This window comes from Saccoglossus kowalevskii, chromosome 12 (assembly GCF_978046115.1).
Source record: "Saccoglossus kowalevskii chromosome 12, keSacKowa6.1, whole genome shotgun sequence".
Classification (NCBI taxonomy): Eukaryota; Metazoa; Hemichordata; class Enteropneusta; family Harrimaniidae; genus Saccoglossus; species Saccoglossus kowalevskii.
The window spans coordinates 22,820,171-22,844,711 of record NC_140652.1 but is presented as its reverse complement, the minus strand read 5'-3'; the positions used below and the strand labels follow the sequence as shown (position 1 = coordinate 22,844,711).

General features: G+C 33.7%; 1 protein-coding gene across 1 annotated transcript; it reads left to right on the top strand.

Moving 5' to 3' along the window:
* On the top strand, positions 1-24,541 carry LOC102801017 (protein CIP2A homolog). The gene is made up of 20 exons (XM_085506187.1): positions 1-113; positions 2,644-2,800; positions 4,520-4,632; positions 5,086-5,186; positions 5,695-5,791; positions 6,223-6,345; positions 9,055-9,200; positions 10,559-10,637; positions 10,808-11,035; positions 12,208-12,364; positions 13,735-13,876; positions 15,796-15,895; positions 16,822-16,940; positions 17,311-17,497; positions 17,727-17,789; positions 18,392-18,502; positions 18,891-19,087; positions 19,511-19,624; positions 21,126-21,339; positions 22,809-24,541. Exons 1-20 carry the CDS (start codon positions 12-14, stop codon positions 22,929-22,931), a joined length of 2,673 nt encoding a protein of 890 aa, XP_085362313.1. The 5' UTR covers positions 1-11; the 3' UTR covers positions 22,932-24,541.

Sequence of the window (24,541 nt, the reverse complement as noted above, 5' to 3'; positions counted from 1 at the left end):
ATACTTCCAGTATGGATCCTAACTCTATTATGAAATCAGTTGTGTTGTCAGCTAAGCAGTATAGCAACAACAGTAACGATAATAATTTAATAAATTTACAGATGCAGTTAGAGGTGAGTAAAGTAAAATTCATATTATCGGCCATTATTAAGAAATAATTTCACCATAAAAACATTGCAACACTGCAAATTGAAATATTTACAAATATTTATTACTGATTTTTCAAATTTTTGTTTTTTGAAAAATTGTCCTGTGATTACAATTTTTTTTTTGTATCACAAATAATGGTATTAACCTATAATAACGAAAGCATTAATTATTAAGTAACTTGTAATCTTCAATTTCGGTTAAACTGTATCTAAATTCAAATTTTTCACCTCCTGAGAAAGTTATATGACAATGCATTATGGGAACGAAATCTTCTTTTAATATACACAGTGAAAAAGTGTTATCTATTATACATGTCAAGTATTTTTTTTTGCCTTACTTGCAAAACTGAATAAACAATAAGTTTTCACATCAAACTAAATAATTTTTGTTCAACTTGTTTTGGAGAAAAGTTACCATGTGCTGCCATAGAGAACATCCAGACAACAACATCATCCTTAGTTTAGTGTAGAGCAACATGTAACGCTCATGCCTTTCTTGATTATTTCACAGTTCTCCACATTTTGGGTATGGCGTAAGGACAGGATGGCATTAGCAAATTATCCACTTACTTTGAATTATGGCATTTGTGAGGGTAAAAGTTTCGCCAATAACATTGAACCGTACATTTGGACTCCAGTGAAATTTGCACCGCTACAATAAATCAACCTTTGCACTGACTCACAAAATTAAGGAAATATTGTATCTTGTGAAATTAAATAGAAACCAATACAAAAACAAAAATATTATGAAAATGTTTTTTGCTAGATTTCATTCTCCAAAAATTTTTCAGTGACCCCATTTTTAGCTCCGCTGTCGACTTTGTCGAGCGGAGCTTATCATATGAGTGATTGTCCGTCGTCGTCCGTGTCAATGTTTTACTTTTTCGACTTCTTCTTGAAAACTACAAGCCTAAATGCTTTGATACTTGGTGTATATGTACCTTGGGTAGACCTCTCTTAGGTTTGTTCATTTCATGTTGATATCTTTAATTCTCTAATTTTGGTGAATATTTTTGTCATTTTTGGTAAAAACTGATATTTTCGACTTCTTGTTAAAAACCGCAAGTGCAATTGCTTTGATATTACATATATAGGTACTACATGTGGACCTCTCTCAGATTTGTTCATTTCATGATGATATCTTCAATTCTCTAATTTTGGTGAATATTTTTGTCATTTTTGGTAAAAACTGATATTTTCGACTTCTTGTTAAAAACCGCAAGTGCAATTGCTTTGATATTACATATATAGGTACTACATGTGGACCTCTCTCAGATTTGTTCATTTTGTAATGATATCTTTAATTCTCTATTTTTGGTGAATATTTTTGTCATTTTTTGGTGAAAAGTGATATTTTCGACTTCTTGTTAAAAACCGCAAGTCCAATTGCTTTGATACTACATATATAGGTACTACATGTGGACCTCTCTCAGATTTGTTTATTTCGTGATGATATCTTCAATTCTCTAATTTTGGTGAATATTTTTGTCATTTTTGGTAAAAAGTGATATTTTTGACTTCTTGTTAAAAACCGCAAGTCCGATTGCTTTGATATTACATATATAGGTACTACATGTGGACCTCTCTCAGATTTGTTCATTTTGTGATGATATCTTCAATTCTCTAATTTTGGTGAATATTTTTGTCATTTTTGGTAAAAAGTGATATTTTCGACTTCTTGTTGAAAACTGTAAGTCCGATTGCTTTGATATTACATATATAGGTACTACATGTGGACCTCTCTCAGATTTGTTCATTTTGTGATGATGTCTTCAATTCTCTAATTAATTTATTTTGGTGAATATTTTTGTAATTTTTGGTAAAAAGTGATATTTTCGACTTCTTGTTAAAAACTGTAAGTCTGATTGCTTTGATACTATTCATATTGTTCATTTTCTAATGATGTCTTCAGTTCTTTAATTGAAATGTGCATTGCTAACAGCGGAGCTATCTCAGCCGATAGGCTGCTTGTTTTAATATTTGTATCTTCATTGAATTGTCTAAAGAAAAAAATGACATGTAAACTTCAGAACCTGTACAAATTCTAATCTCATTCATCCTGAATCCACTTCATGATATTCTGTGAATTACTGCTGTATACCAATACTTAACTGCTCTAACTGTCTATGATTTTTGCTCTGTTAGAAGCGTATGTGAATACCATGTTAAATAATGTTCATTGATTACTGTAAAATACTTAATTTTAGCTGAAATTAATTTTCACTGAAAAGACTTTTTGGGGTATTTGGTATAGAATTTATTTTCACTGATTTTTTACTTTGATGAGTTGAATGTAAAATAAAGAAAACAAAATGTGTATTCGCTGGATTTTATTTTCACTGAATCATTCCTTCAGCAAAAATAGAGAAAATTGGTTCCAAGCGAAAATAAAGTATTTTACAGTAAGTTTGGTCTTGCTTGTGCTTCTATTAGAAATATGCTTCTAATAGAGCGAATACAGTACCATCTTTTGATACTAGTTTTCTGTTTACAGGCACTCAAAAACCTTACCAGTAGAGGGCGCTTTTTCCAGTTTTTTGCACCACACCAAATCTTACCAACAGAATGTCTAACCTGTTTGATTAATATTTTGAATGACTCAAGTCCAATGGAGCTATTGATAAAAACAACTGCCATTCTGCAAAATCTGGGTGAGTAGTTGTACACTGCAACTATTTTTTTCACTGGTTTGTTAGCTAAATTTGATATGTGTATGAAATGCCATAACATATTAGAGCATGTACCGGTACTGATTTGTCCAATACGTGTATGTCTCACCATGGAGGTAGAAAAGAGAAGGAGTGAGGACGCTATTTAAGCCCATGTTAATCTTATAAACATCCTTTGTCTTCGCTCTGGTTAAGCCACTTATTGTTTTTGTTTAGAAGTCGTTTTATCTACATGATGATAGCCGCTTATTTACACAAGAAAACGAGAGTAGAACTGAAAAAAATAAATTCCGTTTAAACATCGTCTATAAAATTGAATGCGCAAACCATAAATAAAAGAATTGTGCATGCGCAATGACCTTTATCAGATCACAAAAGTCATTTCACACTTGTAGGTACCGGAAATTCTGCATACGGACGCCACCAAGATGTGTGATTACTTCTTTTCTGATATTTTACATCGCAATAGTCGTCCAACTTTGGACATTGATTAAAAAAATCCCGCAAATTTCCGCAGTGAAATTTAAATATACATGATAAGATTATAACAAGATGTTTTGACTCGTCATTTTTCATTGGTGTGCAGAACTGTGCAGATGTTTAAAATCGCGCATTTTGTTGTAATAGATTTCGGGCGTTGAGTACACTCAGCGTACGTCTTTCGCTGCATTCTGTATTATTGTTATCTGTTTGGGCATGCGCAGTGCGTTGAGAATCTTCGTGAAGCTCCCGAATACAGCCGAAACACGTAAGCCGATTAACTGTGACATTGTACAGCGTGTTTGCAAACTAATTACATTGTGTATGTGAGTAAACAAATCCAAAGCATCATGAAACCAGCGGAAACAATAGCGTCATCACTCCTTCTCTTTTCTACCTCCATGGTCTCACAGAATGTTCTCAATAAAGTTATAAAACTATTTTTACTGACAGAATCAAACTCATAGATTCAAATAGTATGAACAAAATTATGCTTTGTGTTTGGTTATAGTCAAAGATACAATATAGACTACATGTACATTGCACTATCATAAACTGAAAACGACACTGTTCTTGTAGTACACATCTAAGTATTTATTCAACAAAACAATGAAATTTTCTAATACGCGTATTAGATTTTTTTTATTTACTAAATACTGTTGTGTGTCCGGCAAACAAAACATTTTTAGTTTATGTTAAATCATAAATCATGATTTATTATAATAACTCATAATATGATTTGGTCTTCAGTATGGAATATAAAAAAAATATGTATATGTTTTCTCCAATATTGTTGTAATGTTTTGTACTATAGTTATACCTTTGAGTACTACCGTAATAGAAGTTGCATCCATTCTTTTTGAATGATTGAGAACCAAAAATCATCATTTCTCATATGTGTAGATGCTCTAATAGAAGCCACATCCCTTCTGTTGCATTGTACCATTTTAATGGAAGTCACTGCTTCTAATACAGATTTTACAGTACATGTATTTATGTTTTGAACTGTGTTGATCTGTAGTGAATGCAATCTAGTAGTGATCGACCAGACAAAAAAAACACACTAGAATGCGCATACATGTATGTTCAATTCTGACAACAATGCCACTTTAACTATTTATCCTCAGTGCCAAAAATTAACACATAGTTTTAAACTGTGAACAGTGATATGTGAATAAGTTTGAAACTTGAGCAATTATTTTTTTTTAAATTTCTTTCTAGCTAGGGACAATGAACTAAAAGAATCCTTACATAATAGCTATCAGTTGACACCATTGGTAGCTCATATCATATTACAACATAGTAAAACACCAACAGATAGAATTGTACTACAGGTGAGTACATAACATAACATCTACCTGTTAACACCATTGAAAATATCATTGGTCTTTTCTCAGGCATATCTTAGATGATTATATTCTAATTTACAATAAAACCTTGTCTGATGGTGTTGATACATGTCAGCTCTACCATTTCTGAGATATACATTTACTTTGTCTAACTTTGCTTTAGAAAGTTTTCTTTACTCAGTGCATAGCAAGTTATTATACTGAATATTCATGCAGTATTTGATTATAATTTACAGGGAGTGTGTCATTTTTATTCAGAAATTGTCATTAAATTTTTCATAAAATTCCGAGAAACAGAATTAACTAATGTACAGTTGTATACATTTTTTTTGTCTAACTTACAGCATTTTGTTGCTAAGGCACTTCATGTAAGATTTATATGTTATTTTGCGAATCACACTTCTTAAATATGATGTTATTAATTTTGTATAATTACAGAGTGTTCAGTTACTTCAAAGTATAACGTACAACTGTAGTACCGGTATATCATACCCTAACTCCTATATTGATGATTTACTGAGGTTTTTAATGGCCTATATGTAAGTAATATTACATAGATGATTCTTATATGTTGAATCTCTGACTTTTTTTCATCATAATGCATTGTTAACCTTTTCACCACACGTTCTTTTTTTTCATCACAAGCTCACAAAATAGTCCCAATTTATACTCTGCACTTTTGTTAGCTCTCCTTTATTACTATTGATAGCACTCTGTATTTGTTAAAACTGATCATAATCTACCGACTGTTCCAGGTTTGGTAAGAGGTCGCAAGCCCATGGTACAAGGGCGCTGTTCTTCTATCTGGAAGGACCCCTGATGTATTTTACACATGTATTTGTCGCTATGTGTTCAATATAAAACAGGACATGGTGCGACAACTGTACCGATTTAATTTTTTTTGAATTTTGGCGTGTACATTCATCTTTACAAGAGAATCTAATCAAATGGAAAATGAATTGTCTTCATACCTTGAATTTTTCCAGACATTTATTAGCTAGGAACTAACATGTGACTTATAATTGCATTATATTTTTTTTCCTCTAGTCAAGACGTTGATAATCAACTGACGTTACCTTGTCTTGGGTTGATGGCCAATCTGTGCAAAAATAATGTATCTATACAAATGCATATTAAATCTATGGTGAGTATATGTCAGATTCTCTTTAAAACAAAATGTCTTTTCTGGGTGCAATCTGAACTTGCCTAAGTTGTGGCATGGCACAGTACTGTTCCACTGCCAGGGACAGACTCAGTCAATGATATTAATCTCTTACATAAAGGATGGACATGTAGTTATTGGATGTGAATAGAAAATTATAACAGTTATTCTATCTGCCCTTTTTGCAGAGATGAGTAGAAAATTATGTGACCTGGACCTTGACTAACATCAGGTGAAATTGCCGGTTAAATCATTGCGCAAAATCGACAACTGCTTACTCAGAAGTATAAATCAGTGTACATTTCATCTAAATATACATCACATCACAAAGAGCAACAAATGATGGCTTTTCACTTTATTTCATAGTGCTGTAAGAAGAAGATAATAAAAACTATTTTTTGTTTGTTTTTCAGGACAATGTAAAGTCCTTTTATAAGGCATTAATTCAGTATTTATCACATAATAATTTGACAATGGTTGTATTTTCACTGTTTATTATAACAAGCTTGTGTTTAAATGAAGAAATTGGAGATAAGGTAAGTTGAGTTTATGAGAAGATGAGTAGAAAATATTAAACAGCGATAATTTCAAATGATGTTATCTGATTACTTATAAGAATGTTTGATTCAAACCAAAAAAACGAGTAAACCGAAACTTACTCAAAACTATTGTAGATTTGAAATGATTTTTTCAGGGCTTTGTTCAGGCAATGATCTTTCTAGCCTGACATGTAGGCATGTTTGGCGCACTCTTTGGCCGAACAGCATCAGACCCCACTAACGCCTGACTTGCCTTGTCAGCAAAATCAATACTGTGAATTTGAAAAAGTTCACGCCTTCTTGCAATGATTTTCAAAGAATATTCAGTTTGGTGGTCATGGTAACACTGTCAATCAAAGCCGTGTTTGCATTGTCGGCAAAATTCACTGTTTTCAACATGATGATAAACATTGAGTGGGAATTAAACTGTGAATGGTTACACTTTAATGGCTGTCACCATCTGATGTTTCTGCAATTTGATTGGAACCAACAAATAATCGTCGGGGGAAGTGAAACACTACATCGTTCTGTCAGGCGTGTGTTGGGTTTGGAGCATCGCGAAGGGCGCAACTCACACGATCTTGTCAGGCTATAATCTTTCCTGGGATTCACAATAAATTGCAGAAAAGTCACAGCAAAGTATCACAGTTGGAGTGGAAAATGTCTATTATCATCTTCACACTTGTCCTTTTTTTTATCTGTTTTACTCACTGTCCTTTGTTCTATAATTATGTCAGTTCTGTTTTTAAGACCTTGTAATCATGACACCAGGGTTAATTTTTTTAGTAGTGGTCTATGCTGACTGCCAATTTACAATTTGGGTGGTTCATAGTAAAATATTGGTCGTCCAAAACATAATTAGTGTCTGAGTCATCATCTTACTTATAAACCCCCAAAAAGTCTATATACCGTATTTATCCGGGTAAAAGCCCAGGGTCCTGAACATGGAAAATTGCCAAAAAGAAAATTCGCGAAAATTGACAACACGCAGATCGAACTGCGGCAGGGAATAGAACAGCAAATGAAAACATGCAACGGAAATAAATGACCAATATGCAGCATGAGAAGTAAAACAAAAATAATGTATTGCTTATAATGTGACAAATAAACCAGAAATAATAAAAATCGACAGTGAGGAATCATTTGAATTAGGATTTTCCTGCTGACAAACATGCCCAATACGCGTGAACTCAAAATGAAATAAAATGTCAGGGGGTTAAACTACGTAAAATGATTTCCGGTCTTGACATGCAAGATCAATAATAATTTACACAGTAAAAATTATAAAAATTCATAGCTGTTTGAAAAACTTCTCAGATCTTTATTTGTACGTTCATTGCCATCTTCGTCAAACTCAAAACCCCCAAAGTCCAAGTTGGCATCACTGTAGCCGTCGAACAAAATCCCTACAACTTATTCCTGAAGTTCGTCGATATCGTCCCACACAATTTGGACTCGGCACTTTTAATCCACGGATTTCGCAGTCTGCCAGCTTGGCACTTTTCATTCATGTCTAATCATAATAAAGAGACAAGAAAAATGGGGTCGCTCTGCTGCGATGGCACACGATGTTTTTGTTTACAGTCTAGCAATCATTTTTGACCTTTATGCATCTGCTTTACTGATTGGCGAAGAATAACATCACTACTAGTATTTCATCATAAAGGTCAAATCGTGACATTGCTTTCTTATCAGACTCGACGCTTAATAATCACGGTGAAAGTTATCATTCAGCAAGTTCCGGCGTAGAAAACGATACTTTGGGATGATTGTTGAGACTCCTCTGAACAGTGTAACAAGATTAGCCCTACGTGTGTAACATATATAAATTTGGTTGTTCAGGATTACTTCAAAGTTGAGTTTGTGTTGTTTTCTCGAATTTTCACCGGCTCGACCGGCGTTCCACAGCAGCGCGCACAGAGCCCATAGAAATGCATGTACAGTGGTGCGCGTTGTAGCAACGTGGAACGTCTTGTGACGTAGCTCCGCCCCCGAGGATATATTTTTATAGACTTGCTGGCTGTTATGATTCTGAAAAAAATCAGCGGTGAACGCATTGCCTTGAAGGCAGAAAGCTGTCACAGCTATTTTGCGTTCACCCCTCGTTTTACGCAATTAACAATTTTTAAAAGTATCACGACAGACTTCAAGAAAGTCAACTGTTAATACAACCACAGTCAATGAATACAAACTAGTTTTTTGTTTGTTTTTTTTTGTGTAGAAAAAGATCCCCTGGGCGTGTACCCGGATATGACCTCAACTTCTTTATTGTGTCAAAAGTGGGGGGTGGGCATTTGCCCAGGCATGGGCTCTTACCCGAATAAGTACGGTAGTTGAATATAGTTACTTTCTCACAACTTTATGTTGCTTAACATCATAATACCATGTACTTGTCAACACCCCGGTAGATGCTTTGTTTTCTATTTTAGTCTGCACATATTTTTTCTGTTTGGAATCAGAGTTGTGGTAGTTGTTGGTTCGCCGGTGCTTCCATTATTTTTGTTTAAACAAAATTTATCATGATTCATCATGAAAATCATTAATTTAATAACAATTTTATGAATTTAAATGAAAAGCTGCTTTTGTTTCGATTTTAGAAAACAAATTGACCAAATATATATTATGTTCCACGGAAACCAAGGTTGCATAGTTTTCTTGAAATTCTGCCATGTTTATTGCTAACTTTATTCTTTATCTATTTATCAGTTATTTCAAACAAGGAATGTCAACCAAACCTTTCAGCTGATATTTCATATTCTAATTCAAGGTGATGACATTACTACACGACGATATGTTGTTGATCTGTTTGTGCTTTTGTTAAAAAGTCATAAAATACAACAGTCTCTGCTTGTGTGAGTATACCTGGTTTGTATTGTAAACGTCATTATTAGTAAAAAAGAAACTGACAATTTCTGGCAATTCAGTGAGACTTGATATTATTTTCACGAATACATGTATCAGTGAGAATTTTTATATTTTCAATGTACAGTAGTGAGAATCCAAATTTTCAATGCTGCTTCATTGGTGTAAATATATATTTTTTGAGATTAAAACAAAAATGGCTGACTGGGTGTCATTTTTGTTTTTATTTATGTTCATGTTGATTCCTCACTAATATATTGCCTGATTCAGTTGAAAGTAATTTTATTTAATGATAATACCATAGATTGTGTTATGTGTTGATATGATAAAATTGACTACCATTTTGTCTTTTCTAAAATCACAGTTTGTAAATGAACTGTACATACTGTGAACATATGTCATGTATATTTTTGAAATTTGACCAAAAACAGCTGACTTGTGATCATTTGCATCTATGCTTGTTTCTGACAGTGTGTGTGTGTGTGTGTGTGTGTGTGATTATAATTACCGATACCACATATTTTAGTTTTTGAATTTTAATCATATTGCATTGAAATTGACATGCATTGATGATGCATGGAGCCCTTTGGTAGATATGTACTGTATCTATACGTATGACTAGTACTGACCAATGTTATTGACTACTGGTAAAAACAACATGCTTGTTTTGTTTTACTGTCAATCTGTTGTAGCCAAGTCTACTTGTAAAAGTAATTACCCATTGGTGAATACTGAGGGGAACCTAGTAGATGTATACTGTGGAATATTTTATTTTCGCTGGAATTAATTTTCACTGAAAAGGCATTTTGAGCGTTTTGTATGGAATTTATTTTCACTGATTTTTGATGAGTTTAATGTGAAATATAGGAAAAAAAGTATATTCACTGGATTTTATTTTCACAGAATCATCCCTTCAGCGAAAATAGCGAAAATAAATTCCAGTAGAAAATAAAGTATTCTACAGTATGTCAAATAAATCAAGATTTCAGTTCACTGCAAGATCTTGGATAATACATGAAAAAAGCAGTTCGAAAATCTGCCACAACAAGCAAATAATTTGATGATGATTATTCTTTTTTGATAGATCAGTGCCCATCTATCAGAGGGGAATATGGTTCTGAGATATACATACATGTACTTCATCAAAATTGACCATAATCAAATGTGTATAGCACATTATTAAGCATAAATTGTTTGCCTTTGTTTGGCGATGTTTCAACTACGTCCCTTGTTTGTCCTATTTTTACATTTGATTCAAACATCACATGGGATCTTGCAGTGAATGGAAAATGTCTATTATAGTTAACAAACAGTGATACTCATCAGTTTCATGTGTGTTTATTTCTAGATTTGAAGATTTGTCTAGTGGAATACAGGAAATCTTAAAATTACTCACAAGGAATTCTGAATCTGAGGATGTAGCAAAGGTAAATATATTCAAAAGTTTTGAGGTTGTGGAGCAACAACTAAACTTTATTAATTGCAAATACCTACACAACCAAATAAAACCTGAGTGCTATCACACATCTACATCACAGCAGTGATTCATTGCTACATGTATATTACTTAAAAAATACATTTGATATTTTGTTTTTAGGCTTTTGAATTGTTGCTCGCATTCTGCAAAGTCAGCAGTTTTCGATGTACTGTATGTCAAACTTTGATGTCATCAGCATCCTTACAAAATGGCGATTCAGTCAAGCAGCTACAACAAGCTGGCACAACAGAACCGTTCTTTGCTATATTACACTGGGCAAGTCAGTCTTACACCACCCATGAATTAGTGCCGCTACTGGCGTTGGATTTCCTCAAAGAAATGTATGAGGTAAAGTATTTGTTCTGGATAACATTTCATTGTCTTTAGAATATGTGTGGACTCACAAAAATATGTCCAAAGTTAAAAACTTACACAGCGAAATAAACTAATCATGGAAACCCTATCAATATTTCTTGTAACATTGTTTTGATTTTGGCACTTTCAATCCTAACAGCTAGTGCCTATGGTCAAAACCATTGTCGTCAGGGTAATGGGTGCTAAAACTCATAACAAAATACACTTTGTTTTTCCAATTTCAATTTTACCTATGTGCGGGAGCCGTCATTTATGTATGTCAGCCATAGCATGTTGTTGTTTTTAAAAACAGTGCCATTACCCATGCATTGTCATCGTCGCTTACAATCAATTCCTGTACCCCTTCGCTTTAAATTGTGGTTATTAATTTATATCACAATTGTTGACTTGCCCTGTTCTGAATCACGCTGCAGATGGTGCCCATGGACAGATGATTTTGTGGGCAATGTTTCTTGGTGTACATTACAATATTACTAAAATGGTGAATATTTGCATAATAGAAGCATTTACCACAATAAATTATGTGATCACAAGCATACAATTTAATTTTAAATTCACCACTAAATATAATGGTATTTTTAATGTGCATATCATGAACAATTAATTGAATGCAAAGTCATAACAAACATCACTGAGAATGTGCCAAGGGATGTTGCAATATTTCCAAGAATTAATAGGGAAATAACATTTTTGGGATCAGTTTATTTTGGTGCTTACTGTATATGTAACACAACCCTTGTTGTACCAGTAATGGACCATTTTTTGTTTAATGTGGCATCCCAAGTTAAAATGTAAAAACAGGACACACAAAGTTCATAAAAAAAACATTACATGGAATTTGACAAACATAAAAGTAATTTTAGTATTTTCATGCTTAATAATATGCCATACATGTTTGATGCTGATCAATTTTTATGACATATGGGTATCTCAACGCAGTATCCCTCTATGAAAGATCAGCATTTTGACATAGAGCTATAAAATTCAATTTCCAAATCAAATTGTTTGATTTTTATGGCAGATGCTTGGTCTGCACCTTTCATGCAATATGTGAGATCTCAAAGTAAACAGAAAATCTATTTGGCAGAAAAATAAATGATGGTATTTAGAGAACTTATCCTTGCCACATTTTGTTGTTTCTTCAGGAGATGTCTCATTCGGGTTTGACTTCCCAGTTGTCACCACGGATTGATTTACTATTACCCACCCTGTCAGAACAGCTACAGCCTCCAACGGAAACTGACGATAGAGCTATCAAACATCAATGTATAAAAACAGTTCGAATACTTCAAGTCATGCGGGATATCCTTTACATTTATTTTTACAAACTTTGTAAGATATAATTAGTTTTGGTCTTTGTGTGGTAAGTCAGTGTTCTTAACAAATCTGAGAATCCCACATCTACTAATGTAATGAATGAAATAAATTTGACCTTTGCCAATATTAAAAGATGTGGCTTTCCAAGAAAATGAGAGTATATTTTGCTCATCTGCCAGGCTTGCGACATTCGTATAAGGAAGAATAGCTCCTATTTGAAAAGGGATATAAAGCCATCAGTCTCATGTACTATTCCAATCGTCAGTTCACATAAAATGTACTTGTCGCAAAAAGTGGCAGTGTCTGTGAGACAACTGACCATTTGTTATGCTGTCTCTCATTATGAGTCTGTTGACACGAAAAGATAGTATAAATGGGTACCGTAAAATCTGTTTTAGAAGTCGCATTCCTAATAGAAGCCGCACCTATTCTTTTTGAATAATTGAGAACCAAACATTCACCATTTCTCCTATGTGTAGATGCTCTAATAGAAGCCGCATCCCCTCTGTTGCATTGTAACATTTTAACAGAAGATTTTACAGTAGTTTGCAATCTGATAAATACTGAACAAATAAATAAATCCTTTCTTGGATATGTTCAGAGTTTGTACAGTGGTAAGTCATAATAGGAGACATATGCATATTGATTACTTTTGTCATTCTTTTGACTGCCTGGTATGAGACATGATCATGATACATGTCAGTTTGCTTTGTAATTTGATTTAAAATGGTTGACAGGTGGGCATGTTGGTTTGATCTCAGTACCTCAAACATTTTGTACAAGAAAGTTGTATTTACCCAGTGGGTTGTATGTCATGCTGAATTCTTGCTCAACATTTAATTATAATATAGAGGGAGCACACACAGGCGAGGGAGCAGAGCAGACCTGGAAAAGCCGTTTTAACGGTGTATCTATTGCAATTGAAATATTTTTGGAGTAATTTTAGTGTATTTGGTGTCTAGACACATTGTCAGCTGGTGTTGCTGGGAAGTTTTCACGGAGAAAAATATACTTGAGAAAGATTTCATGTTGTAAGGAAGTGCCTGGCTCAAGAAATATATTTATGACTTGAAAGTTCAATTGGCAGATAAGAGGGTGCCAGCCGAGTGTATCAGGTCGCTGTTTAGAAAAAACCCTCTGGGTTAAATACTTCCCCAAGTCTCTTTTTCTTTCAAAAATTGCTAATTAGTTGTAAAAAAAAGATCATTCCATTTTGTGAATATTGTCTCAGTATTGACCATAAAATGGTTGTCAAATTGTGTTGGGACTTTCTCGATAAGATTTCTGACTGATTTCTGGTTGAGCTACTGATCCACTGTTCTGTGACATGTTTAATACCTTAACTTATTTTCTACTTCTTGCCAGTGAGGATTGTTTACAGTCTTGTGTGTGTCAGTGTTTTGATTTCCAAAAGGCTGTTGGAATACTGGAATATCAATTAAATCATAATAACATTGGTATCACCACTGTAAGATCAAATACAGGTACTGAATGGAGGTAAGTTGGAATATCAATTAAATCATAATAACATTGGTATCACCACTGTAAGATCAAATACAGGTACTGAATGGAGGTAAGTTGGAATATCAATTGAATCATAATAACATTGGTATCACCACTGTAAGATCAAATACAGGTACTGAATGGAGGTAAGTTGGAATATCAATTGAATCATAATAACATTGGTATCACCACTGTAAGATCAAATACAGGTACTGAATGGAGGTAAGTTGGAATATCAATTGAATCATAATAACATTGGTATCACCACTGTAAGATCAAATACAGGTACTGAATGGAGGTAAGTTGGAATATCAATTGAATCATAATAACATTGGTATCACCACTGTAAGATCAAATACAGGTACTGAATGGAGGTAAGTTGGAATATCAATTAAATCATAATATAACATTGGTATCACCACTGTAAGATCAAATACAGGTACTGAATGGAGGTAAGTTGGAATATCAATTAAATCATAATAACATTGGTATCACCACTGTAAGATCAAATACACGTACTGAATGGAGGTAAGTTGGAATATCAATTGAATCATAATAACATTGGTATCACCACTGTAAGATCAAATACAGGTACTGAATGGAGGTAAGTTGGAATATCAATTAAATCATAATAACATTGGTATCACCACTGTAAGATCAAATACACGTACTGAATGGAGGTAAGTTGGAATATCAATTGAATCATAATAACATTGGTATCACCACTGTAAGATCAAATACAGGTACTGAATGGAGGTAAGTTGGAATATCAATTAAATCATAATAACATTGGTATCATCACTGTAAGATCAAATACAGGTACTGAATGGAGGTAAGTTGGAATATCAATTGAACATTCTGGTATCATCATTCATCTTTTGTCTTAATTTCCTATTATATGTATCCAGCTGTCTGTTTAAAAACCTGATTTGTGTCATAATGGTTAGTGTGTCTGCCCATTGTCATGGAGATTGTGGGTTGACTCCCATGTTTGAATGCAAACTCAGCTGGAGATAAAAAGTACAGACTCACAACATTTGTATTTGGAGAATGGCATTCTTTCTGATGAGACATAAAGCTGTTGGTCAGATGTACTGTTCCTATCACTGAATGTACAAAATCCAATTCTTGTCGCAAACAGTACCTGTTTCTGTGGAACAACTGATTTACTCCTTCATTGCATGTGCATCCTTGGTTTGTGCTGTCCTTCTCAACCTGTTGACCAGAAGTGATGGCATGAGTGGTATTAAAATATGAATATTCAAACTGATAAAACACTGGCTAAATAGCTAAAATAATAGGTAACAATATGCTTTGGTTGGGTTAATTAACCCTTTGAATGCCATAATATTTTGTGCCAACATTTTGCACAATTTGATGTATTTTTCAATAATTTTTTTGTTAATTTTGAAGCAATTAGACATAATTTTTCATTGGTTACTGGTCTGGATCAAAATTCTAGAAAAAAAAAATTATAATTTTATTAATGTTTCATTTTAGGAATGGTGACAATCAATTGTCTTTTTAACGTTCTTAAATTAATTTTCAAATCACACACTCTGGATTGACATAAGTACTGCCAAGAAACTCCAAGTTGTAGCGTAAATATACAAACATAAATCACAACACTTAGCACTGGATTCAAACTAATGATCAGGACATACGTTCCCCATCAGTGCTGGCAAACATGCTCTCCGCTATCCTGCACTAATTGTTCAAAGAGCACATCCCATAATTACATGTAATGAGCACAGTCCCACAGTGCTGTATTAATGCACACATCAAATCCTCAACATTACAAACAACTTGCAGTATATCTTCATACACATATAGCCATGTATTCATGATTCAGAGTGAAAGAACACAATTTAAGATTAGCCTTGAGGACAACTAAAATCACCCGTTTGTTTCAGTGATGCTGGTGTGGATGTTGTACTACATATGCTGGAATTGATGTGTAAAATACAAAGAAATGTATCTGGATTAGAAGAACGTTTACTCTTTACTCTGCAGGTAAATACAATTGTATTCTCATTTCTCGCATGCACTGGCAGATGAAGTACTGTATTTATTACCCCCCCCCCCCCCAAAAAAAAACAAAAAAACTTGATACGTGAAAGTTGAAAATCCTTTCATTAAATTTTGAGGCTTGAAACACAATATGTATGAAAAAAAATTGTATTTATCTGATTAAATATGGTTTGTTTTATATTGTCTTTCTCTGTAAACTTACCTTTTGCACAGGACCACCCACCTCACCACTTTTAGCTTATATTCAGAATTGGGGAAATATATTGCTGGGAACTAAGTGACCATGTTATTTTTTGCTGGTTATGTTTTTTAATGTATTTTCACATTTTTGCATGATTTACCTCACAAAAGTTGCAGTAAATAAATTGGTGTCATGTTATATTAATAAAAAGGCCAAGTCACAGGTAGTTGGGTAGCTCCCAAAAATTCTGTGTTTTGCCAGCAGTTTTGAAGTAAAAGAACTAATGTTTTGTTGCATCTTGTATTTAATTGGCCGTTAAAGGGCTGGATGAGACATCACTTACTGTCCATCAATTACTGAGATACATAGGGTGACAGTCGCCTGACTGTAGGTGTTGACAGGATTTTGAGTCGCGACTTTACATACTTCTTGGCCGGTCGACCTTTAATATGGACATGGACATGGAAGCTGTGATGTTTTTCAATAAAAAAAACTTACTACAAACCCATATGTGTATATGTGCTTTTTCACGAGCCTCCTTGGTTAAACGTGAACCCTGATAAGTCACGGTTTTTGTTTGGATCCCGACACCCGCAATTTAGTGAGGGGTCACAGTATTTGCCTATAGCCTGGACATGGCCATCCCATATGTTGAAACCTGTGGCTGAGCACATCAATAATCAGTTTAATACCAATCAGCGATTGATGTAATAAACTATATTTTCAGGATCCAAGGATGATTCGTTTTCTATGTTATGCAATCACTTCAGATGAAAAAGATAAAGTACAGCTAGCGTTGCATCTTGTTAGCATTGGGGCCAACCTGGCAAACTTTTCTATTACAGTGTAAGTCTAACTCTTACCCTCTACTTAAATATTTGTCATATTTTTTCATGATTTGATTATGTGATAGTATTCATGGAGAAAAATATGACAATAGTCACTGACTATCTGCAGTTAACCTTTTCACCAACAGTTCTCTCTATTCATCACAAATTCACAAAATAATTCCATTTATAGTCGGTACTTTCCTTCAGAAGATTGGGACCAAAATAGCACATTTTTTCAAGTAAAAACTGAATATTGACTCAAATTTCGTCTGTTGGCTCCAAAATTAGGTTTATTTCCAGAAATATTGAAGGATATTATTTGGGCAAGAATAATTGCATTGCTGAGAACAATTCACACAATTTTATATTTAAATCTCATCACACAGACTGAGCAATTCCATCGCTGAGAACAATTCACACAAAGAAGTAGTCGTTGAGACACTGCACAAACCAATAAATATTGTATCCAGTTTATCGAACGCTGCTGATCAAAGGAAGTATAGGAACGGTGGCATTGGTGATGTGGATAGTAATGTACAGAGTTTGATTGATAAGATTCAAGGCGGTTTAGAGGTATGAATTAACAAGATTGTACAATGGCTTGTCAGCAGGACCTTGATATGATAGAGGCACTACATGATTGCTTATTAAAGTGTCCTGACTGTTTTTAATATATCAAATAATATACTAACATTTTTTATAAATTTATCTTTATCTTTTTGTCTGTATTTTTCAAGAGATCCCTGCTGCATTACCGGTAATTGTGTTAAGTATTATTTAAGTTCTTTGTGTTATTTTTCAGTTGAAGGATGTAAAAGCCTCTGAAATAATGGATGTTTATGAGCACAAGCTAGCATCATTGTCTGTAAGTATTCAGTATTGACAGGACATATTATGGATTGGGTTTCATTTCTTTGCCTGTCTGTTGCATTTTCTCAGAATGTCATGGTCCATTTTTTCCCAGACACAATGGTATCATTAAGTACTAGATTTTTTTTTGGACCTGATTAAAAATTACTAAAATGGCCGACTGTCTGCCATATTTGATCCAGAAAAAAAAATGCTGTACCTTTATTTTAAACTTGTAGAGCATTGTCTTCAAATTCTGTTCAAACTTTCACCTGCATTATTTTTTCAAAATTTTGTTGAAATTGGCCAATGGTTTGTTTTCCACAATAGAAGCACCATCCCTAATAGAAGTCATACGCATTCTTTTTAACAAATTTAAGAATCAAAAATTCACCATTTTTCATATGCATATATGTTTTTGTAGAAGCTGCATTATACAAATTTGTTGTGCTTTTCTAATACAGATTTTACAGTAATAACCTGCTTTACTTACTGTTTAATGAATTGTTCACATAAGTACTTCTCCACCAGCAATGTCTATGTTTCTTAATCTCAGCAAAAATCTGTACATGCAAGACTAACAGGAAAAAATAGCTAATATTATTTATTAATTTACAGAAACAAGATGGTCCCGTTCAAGATTTATTAGAAGCTAAGGCAATGGCATTAGCCCAGGCAGATAGATTGATATCACAGAATTTATGTAAAATTGCAAATTTAGAGGCAGAGGTAAGATAGAAACCCAAATATTTTATGTACATTTTAATTAGATGATAATTTATTGTTTTGTGATAAAATAATTTTTTTCTTATTATATAGTTACTCTTACTTAATAGTTTGCGAGAACCACTCTGTCCCATGTTGTTGTAAACAAGGATAGAATATAGCGTGTATGTTGTGTGTATGTCTGAGAGTACACAAGATATCCATACTTTTATTGTATTTTCTTATTTACTGCCATTTTGGTGATATTGTTTTCTATATGTAACCCCCCCCCCCATCAGCATGTACAAGAAATTGTCATTTATATTCTTGTAAATATTTATAAAACTATTATTAAAGTTAGAATACTCCAAAGTGATTTATTGTCTAAAAAAACTTTGCTGTGTTTACTTAGGCACGTAAGCTACGATCGCTTCTCCAAGACGTTGAAAAACAGAATGAAGAATACTGCGATAAAGTTAACGACATGCAACTTAAAAGCGACCGTTCAACAAAAGAGATGGAACAACTTATTATGCAGAATCAGCATTTACAAGTCATTGCTAAAGAACATGAACAGTTGACTGTACAACATAAAGACCTAACACAAAGGTTAGCTTTCATCACAGTGTATTATTAACCTTTTCATCACCAGACAAATGTTTCTGCACTTTTTTTCTTAAATCCTTATAAATATTTCTGGAAATGAATCCTAATTTTGAAGCCAACAGACAAAATTTTAGTAAATTTCCAGTTTTTACTCAAAAAATTTGGCTATTTTTATCCCAATATTTCGAAAAAAAGTGTAGACTATAAACAGGACTATTTTGTGAATTTGTAATGAAAAGAAGGAACTGGTGGCGAAAAGGCTAATATAACCACAAACTGCTTATATTTTGTTCGTGACAATTTGTAGTTTCCAATAAGAAGTCTTATGGGTGTGCATTGCTCGATTTGGCTACCACTATGTTCTTGTTTTGACCATCACTTGTTTCTATGAACACTTGAAACAACTGTCATATTTTGTTATTACAGATTTACCACAACAAATCGTAATTTAAAAACTAAAGAAGAGGACTATGTCAAACTACAGGAATTATATGACATGTTACAGAGACACAATGAAAAACTAGGAAGTCAGCACGAAGTGTAAGTTAATTTAACAATTGTTTTGTTTTCACAAGGTATATACCATGTATGTATGTGTATGTATGTATATACCGGTACAAGGGAACTTTTCATAATCAGTTGTTACTGTAATCAGTTATTGCTGTCACAATTGTTGCTGTAAATGTACCATATTAGCCTTGATAGAAGTAATAGAACTTATGAACAGTCTCACATTGTCATGGTAGCTTGGAAAACCTATTTCTTGTTTAAGTCCTGACTCTTCCTCCAAGCATCCACAGTGTGTATACTGCTGCCATTGGTGGTTGTGTGTTGGGGGTCACGTATTTGACACATGGCCTGGTAGATTTTGCTCCATTGTTGATTTTAACAGAAAGACCCAGAATTCAATATTTATGCAAATTTACAATATTACCGTACTCGACTGCGTTTCTATTTAACCTCTTGATCTCATCAGCAGTATAAAGTAAAATATATTTTCGTATTCAAAATAAAATGTTGAATTCAACCAAGTATGAACAAGGAAATTTCAGTCATGATTATATGCAAGCCCTATTAATGCAGTAGTATTCCTATTATAATTTTCAAAGTTAATTTTCGATCATGTAAAATACTTTCTGAAGATATTTGTTAAGGTGACTGAACACTACAGACTCAGTCTTTCTAACGTGAACGTGAGCATAACAAAGCAGTTTTCATCTTTCTCATCATTTTCGATCGAGTATGAACAAACACTTTTAATTTGTAGCAGTGGAGTGCGCATATGTGGTCATTTCATTTTGCAAATTTGAACAGTGCCTGATAACAAACTCAAAAGTGATAGTTTAGCTGAACTTGAAATTGTCTTTTGAAAAAGATGATAATGATTATAATAGGTTATTAACAAAATACCTGAATTTATGTCCTTGTACATCGTACGATTCGGCATTGTTCTTGACGATACGGATCTCAGACAATATGTTTGCTGTATGATGTACCTGAAAATAATTACCATTATTATACATCTGTCACCGTAATGCCGTAAGTTACAGCATGCTGTAATTGTGCGGTATTTTAAGGCGTATTTTCATCTTACCACATTAGGAAATGCGAATTCCAAATATGGAATGATTACACGCATAAGCGTCCTCTAATAATAAAAACATGGCTGCCGCCAGGGTTTGATCGAACTCCACACAAAAAGTTTGCTGATTCTATTCTAAACATTTGGGATTTCGACATTCCCATGATGTATCCTTGGAAGGAAAAGATGTATAATAATAAGGTTATTACGAAGATACCTCAAAGTATGCACTCGGACAGTACGCTACCGCATCAACTTCTGCTGCAAGTTGGTGGGTACTCCCACTGTACTGTCTTTGTGCATACATATAGGTATCCTCATAATAACCTCATAGTATTTTGTTGATAATCTTATGTTCTGCAGTTTCACTGGTAGCTTATGTGGGTTGATGCCTTGTCATCTTAAAGCAGTAATCACTCTGCTGACTTCATAATAATTATCATTCTATTCTGTCACCAGGGCAACTGAAAGGTTAGCTAAACTAGAGGAAGAGCGGAAAAGTCTTACCAAGCTGCTAAAAGACAAAGAAAAGAAATGCTGTGAGCAGAAAGATCTTTTGAGCAAGCAGGATAAAGAAGGAAAGAAATTGAAACGCGAGTTGGAGAACGCTGATGCCACAATTGAACAGCTGAGAGAAGACTTGAATCAGAATGAAAAAGAATTCAGAAAGCAGGTAAGTTATCAGGTGACACTGAAGAATAATACATATTTGAAGGGTTTAATTTTAAAAAGCAGATATTCACTAGGTTTATACAATGACTCATGTTTTAATACTAAATTATAAAACTAAAAGTTATACAATGTATTAGCAGCGAAAAGTGAATAAATTATGCAAATTATCGTACTTCCCCGAGTATAAGCCCAGGGGCCTGAACATGTAAAATCTGGAAAAATAAGGGGTGGGCTTATACTCGAGGACCACCTCAGAAAAAAATAATTTTTTGGTGCATTTAAAACTGTAACCATCTTCCCAACCTCGAAGTATTATTCAAATTACAGTTTTCATTCACAGCGCCGGTCTCGGGGGGGGGGGGGGGGGGATATTACGTCCTTTTAAGGAAAAAATGCAAAACGAGTCGTCATTTGATTTCAACAACACTTTTTACAATGAAGAAACAAACATGTTCATAAAAATACAAACATTTTATTACAATACGGTTTACATATCGTCTGAATTTACGATGTAAAAATGGGTAGGGTCTGTGGGAAAACGGCAAGATCGTACACAAACTCTCGATACAAAGCTACGCCATGGTTTCATCATAATTTGACCTGAACAACTTCCTGTGACCTAACAGGTCACATCTTTCGTTAACCAATGAAAGTGCTGTGTCGTACAATCAAAGTTTTTGATTATTGACGAAGTATTTTTTTCAACGCAATGCGGAAGTGAATTACCGCATTGTTAAAACGCGATCTGACACTGATTTTGAAAAAAACGTTGATTTTTTCCCCCTAAAAGCTGTTGATTCACAATTTTCGAAAGGTGAACAGAAGGTGAGGGAAGTATTCAAACCTTTCACGGCCGCCAACAAGTCATGTAGAAGATTAGTTTGCTCGTTCACACCCCATTCACGATAGATTCGAGCATATTCAGAAAAGTAAAACGATGATCAGTAACAAGGTTTCACGACTTGACGATCACATTTTTGCCGTTTGGAAAACTACTACTCAAAAGAAATATGGATTATTTCAGTATTGCAACATCGGGGTTCATCTCGAGTAAATAACAGAATAGAAAATGTGTGAACTACTAGTATGTTCCGTCACGTACGTTTGCCCGTCGTGCAGTCTGAAATGTTTGGAGTTTTCTTGTAGAGCTGGAACCAAACTACCGTACCAATTATGATTTTTATGCAATGAAATACACTTTTTACATGCATATTTTAATAAATGTCGCCAACGCCCGGTGAAAACACCCTGGGCCTGGGATGCACTCAACTCGTTAGATGTCCAAAAACCAGGGATGGGCTTATACTCGGGAGGGGCTTATACTCGGGGAAGTACGGTATATTGCAAAATAGCAACCACCCTTAGCCAAAAACCTGGGGAAAATAGTGTGACCTTTGAGCTTAAAAAACATGGAAAATTACAAATCAGTGATCACTATCAATGGTTCTTATATTTTGTTAAATTCCTTAGACTGCAGCATTGGAGAAACAAAACAGGGAGAAAGATGACATGTTATCAAAGATGAAGAGTGAAATGGAAAAACAGTCACAGATAGCAAAAATGATTCATAATCTGACAAGTGGAAAACAGTAGTGCTAAATCTGTAGTGGATGTACTATTTTGATATACAGTACAACATGATGACCACCATAATGTGATAGTATGGCACCAGAAAGACAAATTTTTCAGTCGTCATTGTGTCAATAAAAAGAAAGCTTGATCAATACACTTTCATCAAAGCTTTAAGAATTTTCTGATACTTTTACATGTACATAGATGGTCATATGCAAAATACTTGGAGTAATGGACCAAAGACAGACAACTGTATAATTAGGGGATTATACAGAAAAAAATAAAGCACTGCCTTTTCAGTTACATAAAAATTAAACTATTTTGTACACTTTTTTAAAATTAGAATAAATTAGTCTTTGAATGTAAATATATTTCAGTTTTAATAGATTTCCATCTGCCAATACATGTGAGATAGTATTCCTATGTGTCCACTTCAAAGCCATAACGTAAACTATTGATAAAATGAATGAGTTCCCCAAACAGATTTTGACACATTTATTATCAATAAACTAGATTCACAGTTTTATCATAGTTATTGCACAACAATATTAACGTTGAACTGGTTATTATGACATTGATCATGTAAATTACGAACCAAATTTTATAAAAAAAAAATGGTGAATTCCTTGCTCAAATAACTGCACAGAAAGTATATTTATTTAAATAAAGCTGTAACCATCAATTTTTGTAACACTTCTGAGCAGAGTCTCGGTATCATCAGAGCTGATAGTAATACAAGGTAATTACGAAGGCAATGCCGCTGTGCAGCAGAGGTCCATGTGATCCTGTACTGCCTGAATCCATACATTCTGGTACTCTCATCATAACCTTATTAGTATGTATCTATCCTGTGTATGCAGTCATATTTCATTGAAATATAGCAACTTGAAATACCCGCGAAAAGCATTTTACAAGTGTGAGATTTTATTTCTATCATACATTACATTGTTGTGTGAGATGTGAAAAAAAAGAAACTGTTTGAATGTGATGTAAATTTGATGCACATTTTTCAAAGAAAGACAACACGTCTTTTAAGCTCTGTTAAATTCTTTACTTTTTTTGCCAGATGTATTTTCAATAAATTCAAATATTCAAATTTGCCTACTAATCAAAGTTCCACTATATGCCTATAACTTTATATTTTCACTGTATACCTACTAATTCGATTTCCACCAAATGCCATCTATGCAAATCTCCAATATTTGCCAACTATAAATAAAATTTACAAACAATTGTACAAAACAAATATTTTAATATTATTAGTTGGGTGGTTAATTTTATTGTTACTGCCCATGAGAATAAACCAATTCACTGCCACCTTCTGACGTGTTTGGTACCTTAGTCAAAAAAGAATGAATATACAAATCATTGTCTCCAAGTACAGACATTGTCAGTGTATTTTCAAGTATTTTTGGAATTCAGCCAAACGAAATACCCTGATGTGCGAGAATTGCTCTCTGTAACTCTAGGCGTTTAGACACTGTCAATGTGTTTGGCGTTTGAAGACTAGTGACACTATACTGTCACTAGTTAAATTACATGCTTTTGTGACTTGGTTTTAATTTTTAGTATATATATGTGTCCTTGAAATGAATTAAAACTACTTATTTCACCTTGGATAAAAAACAGAA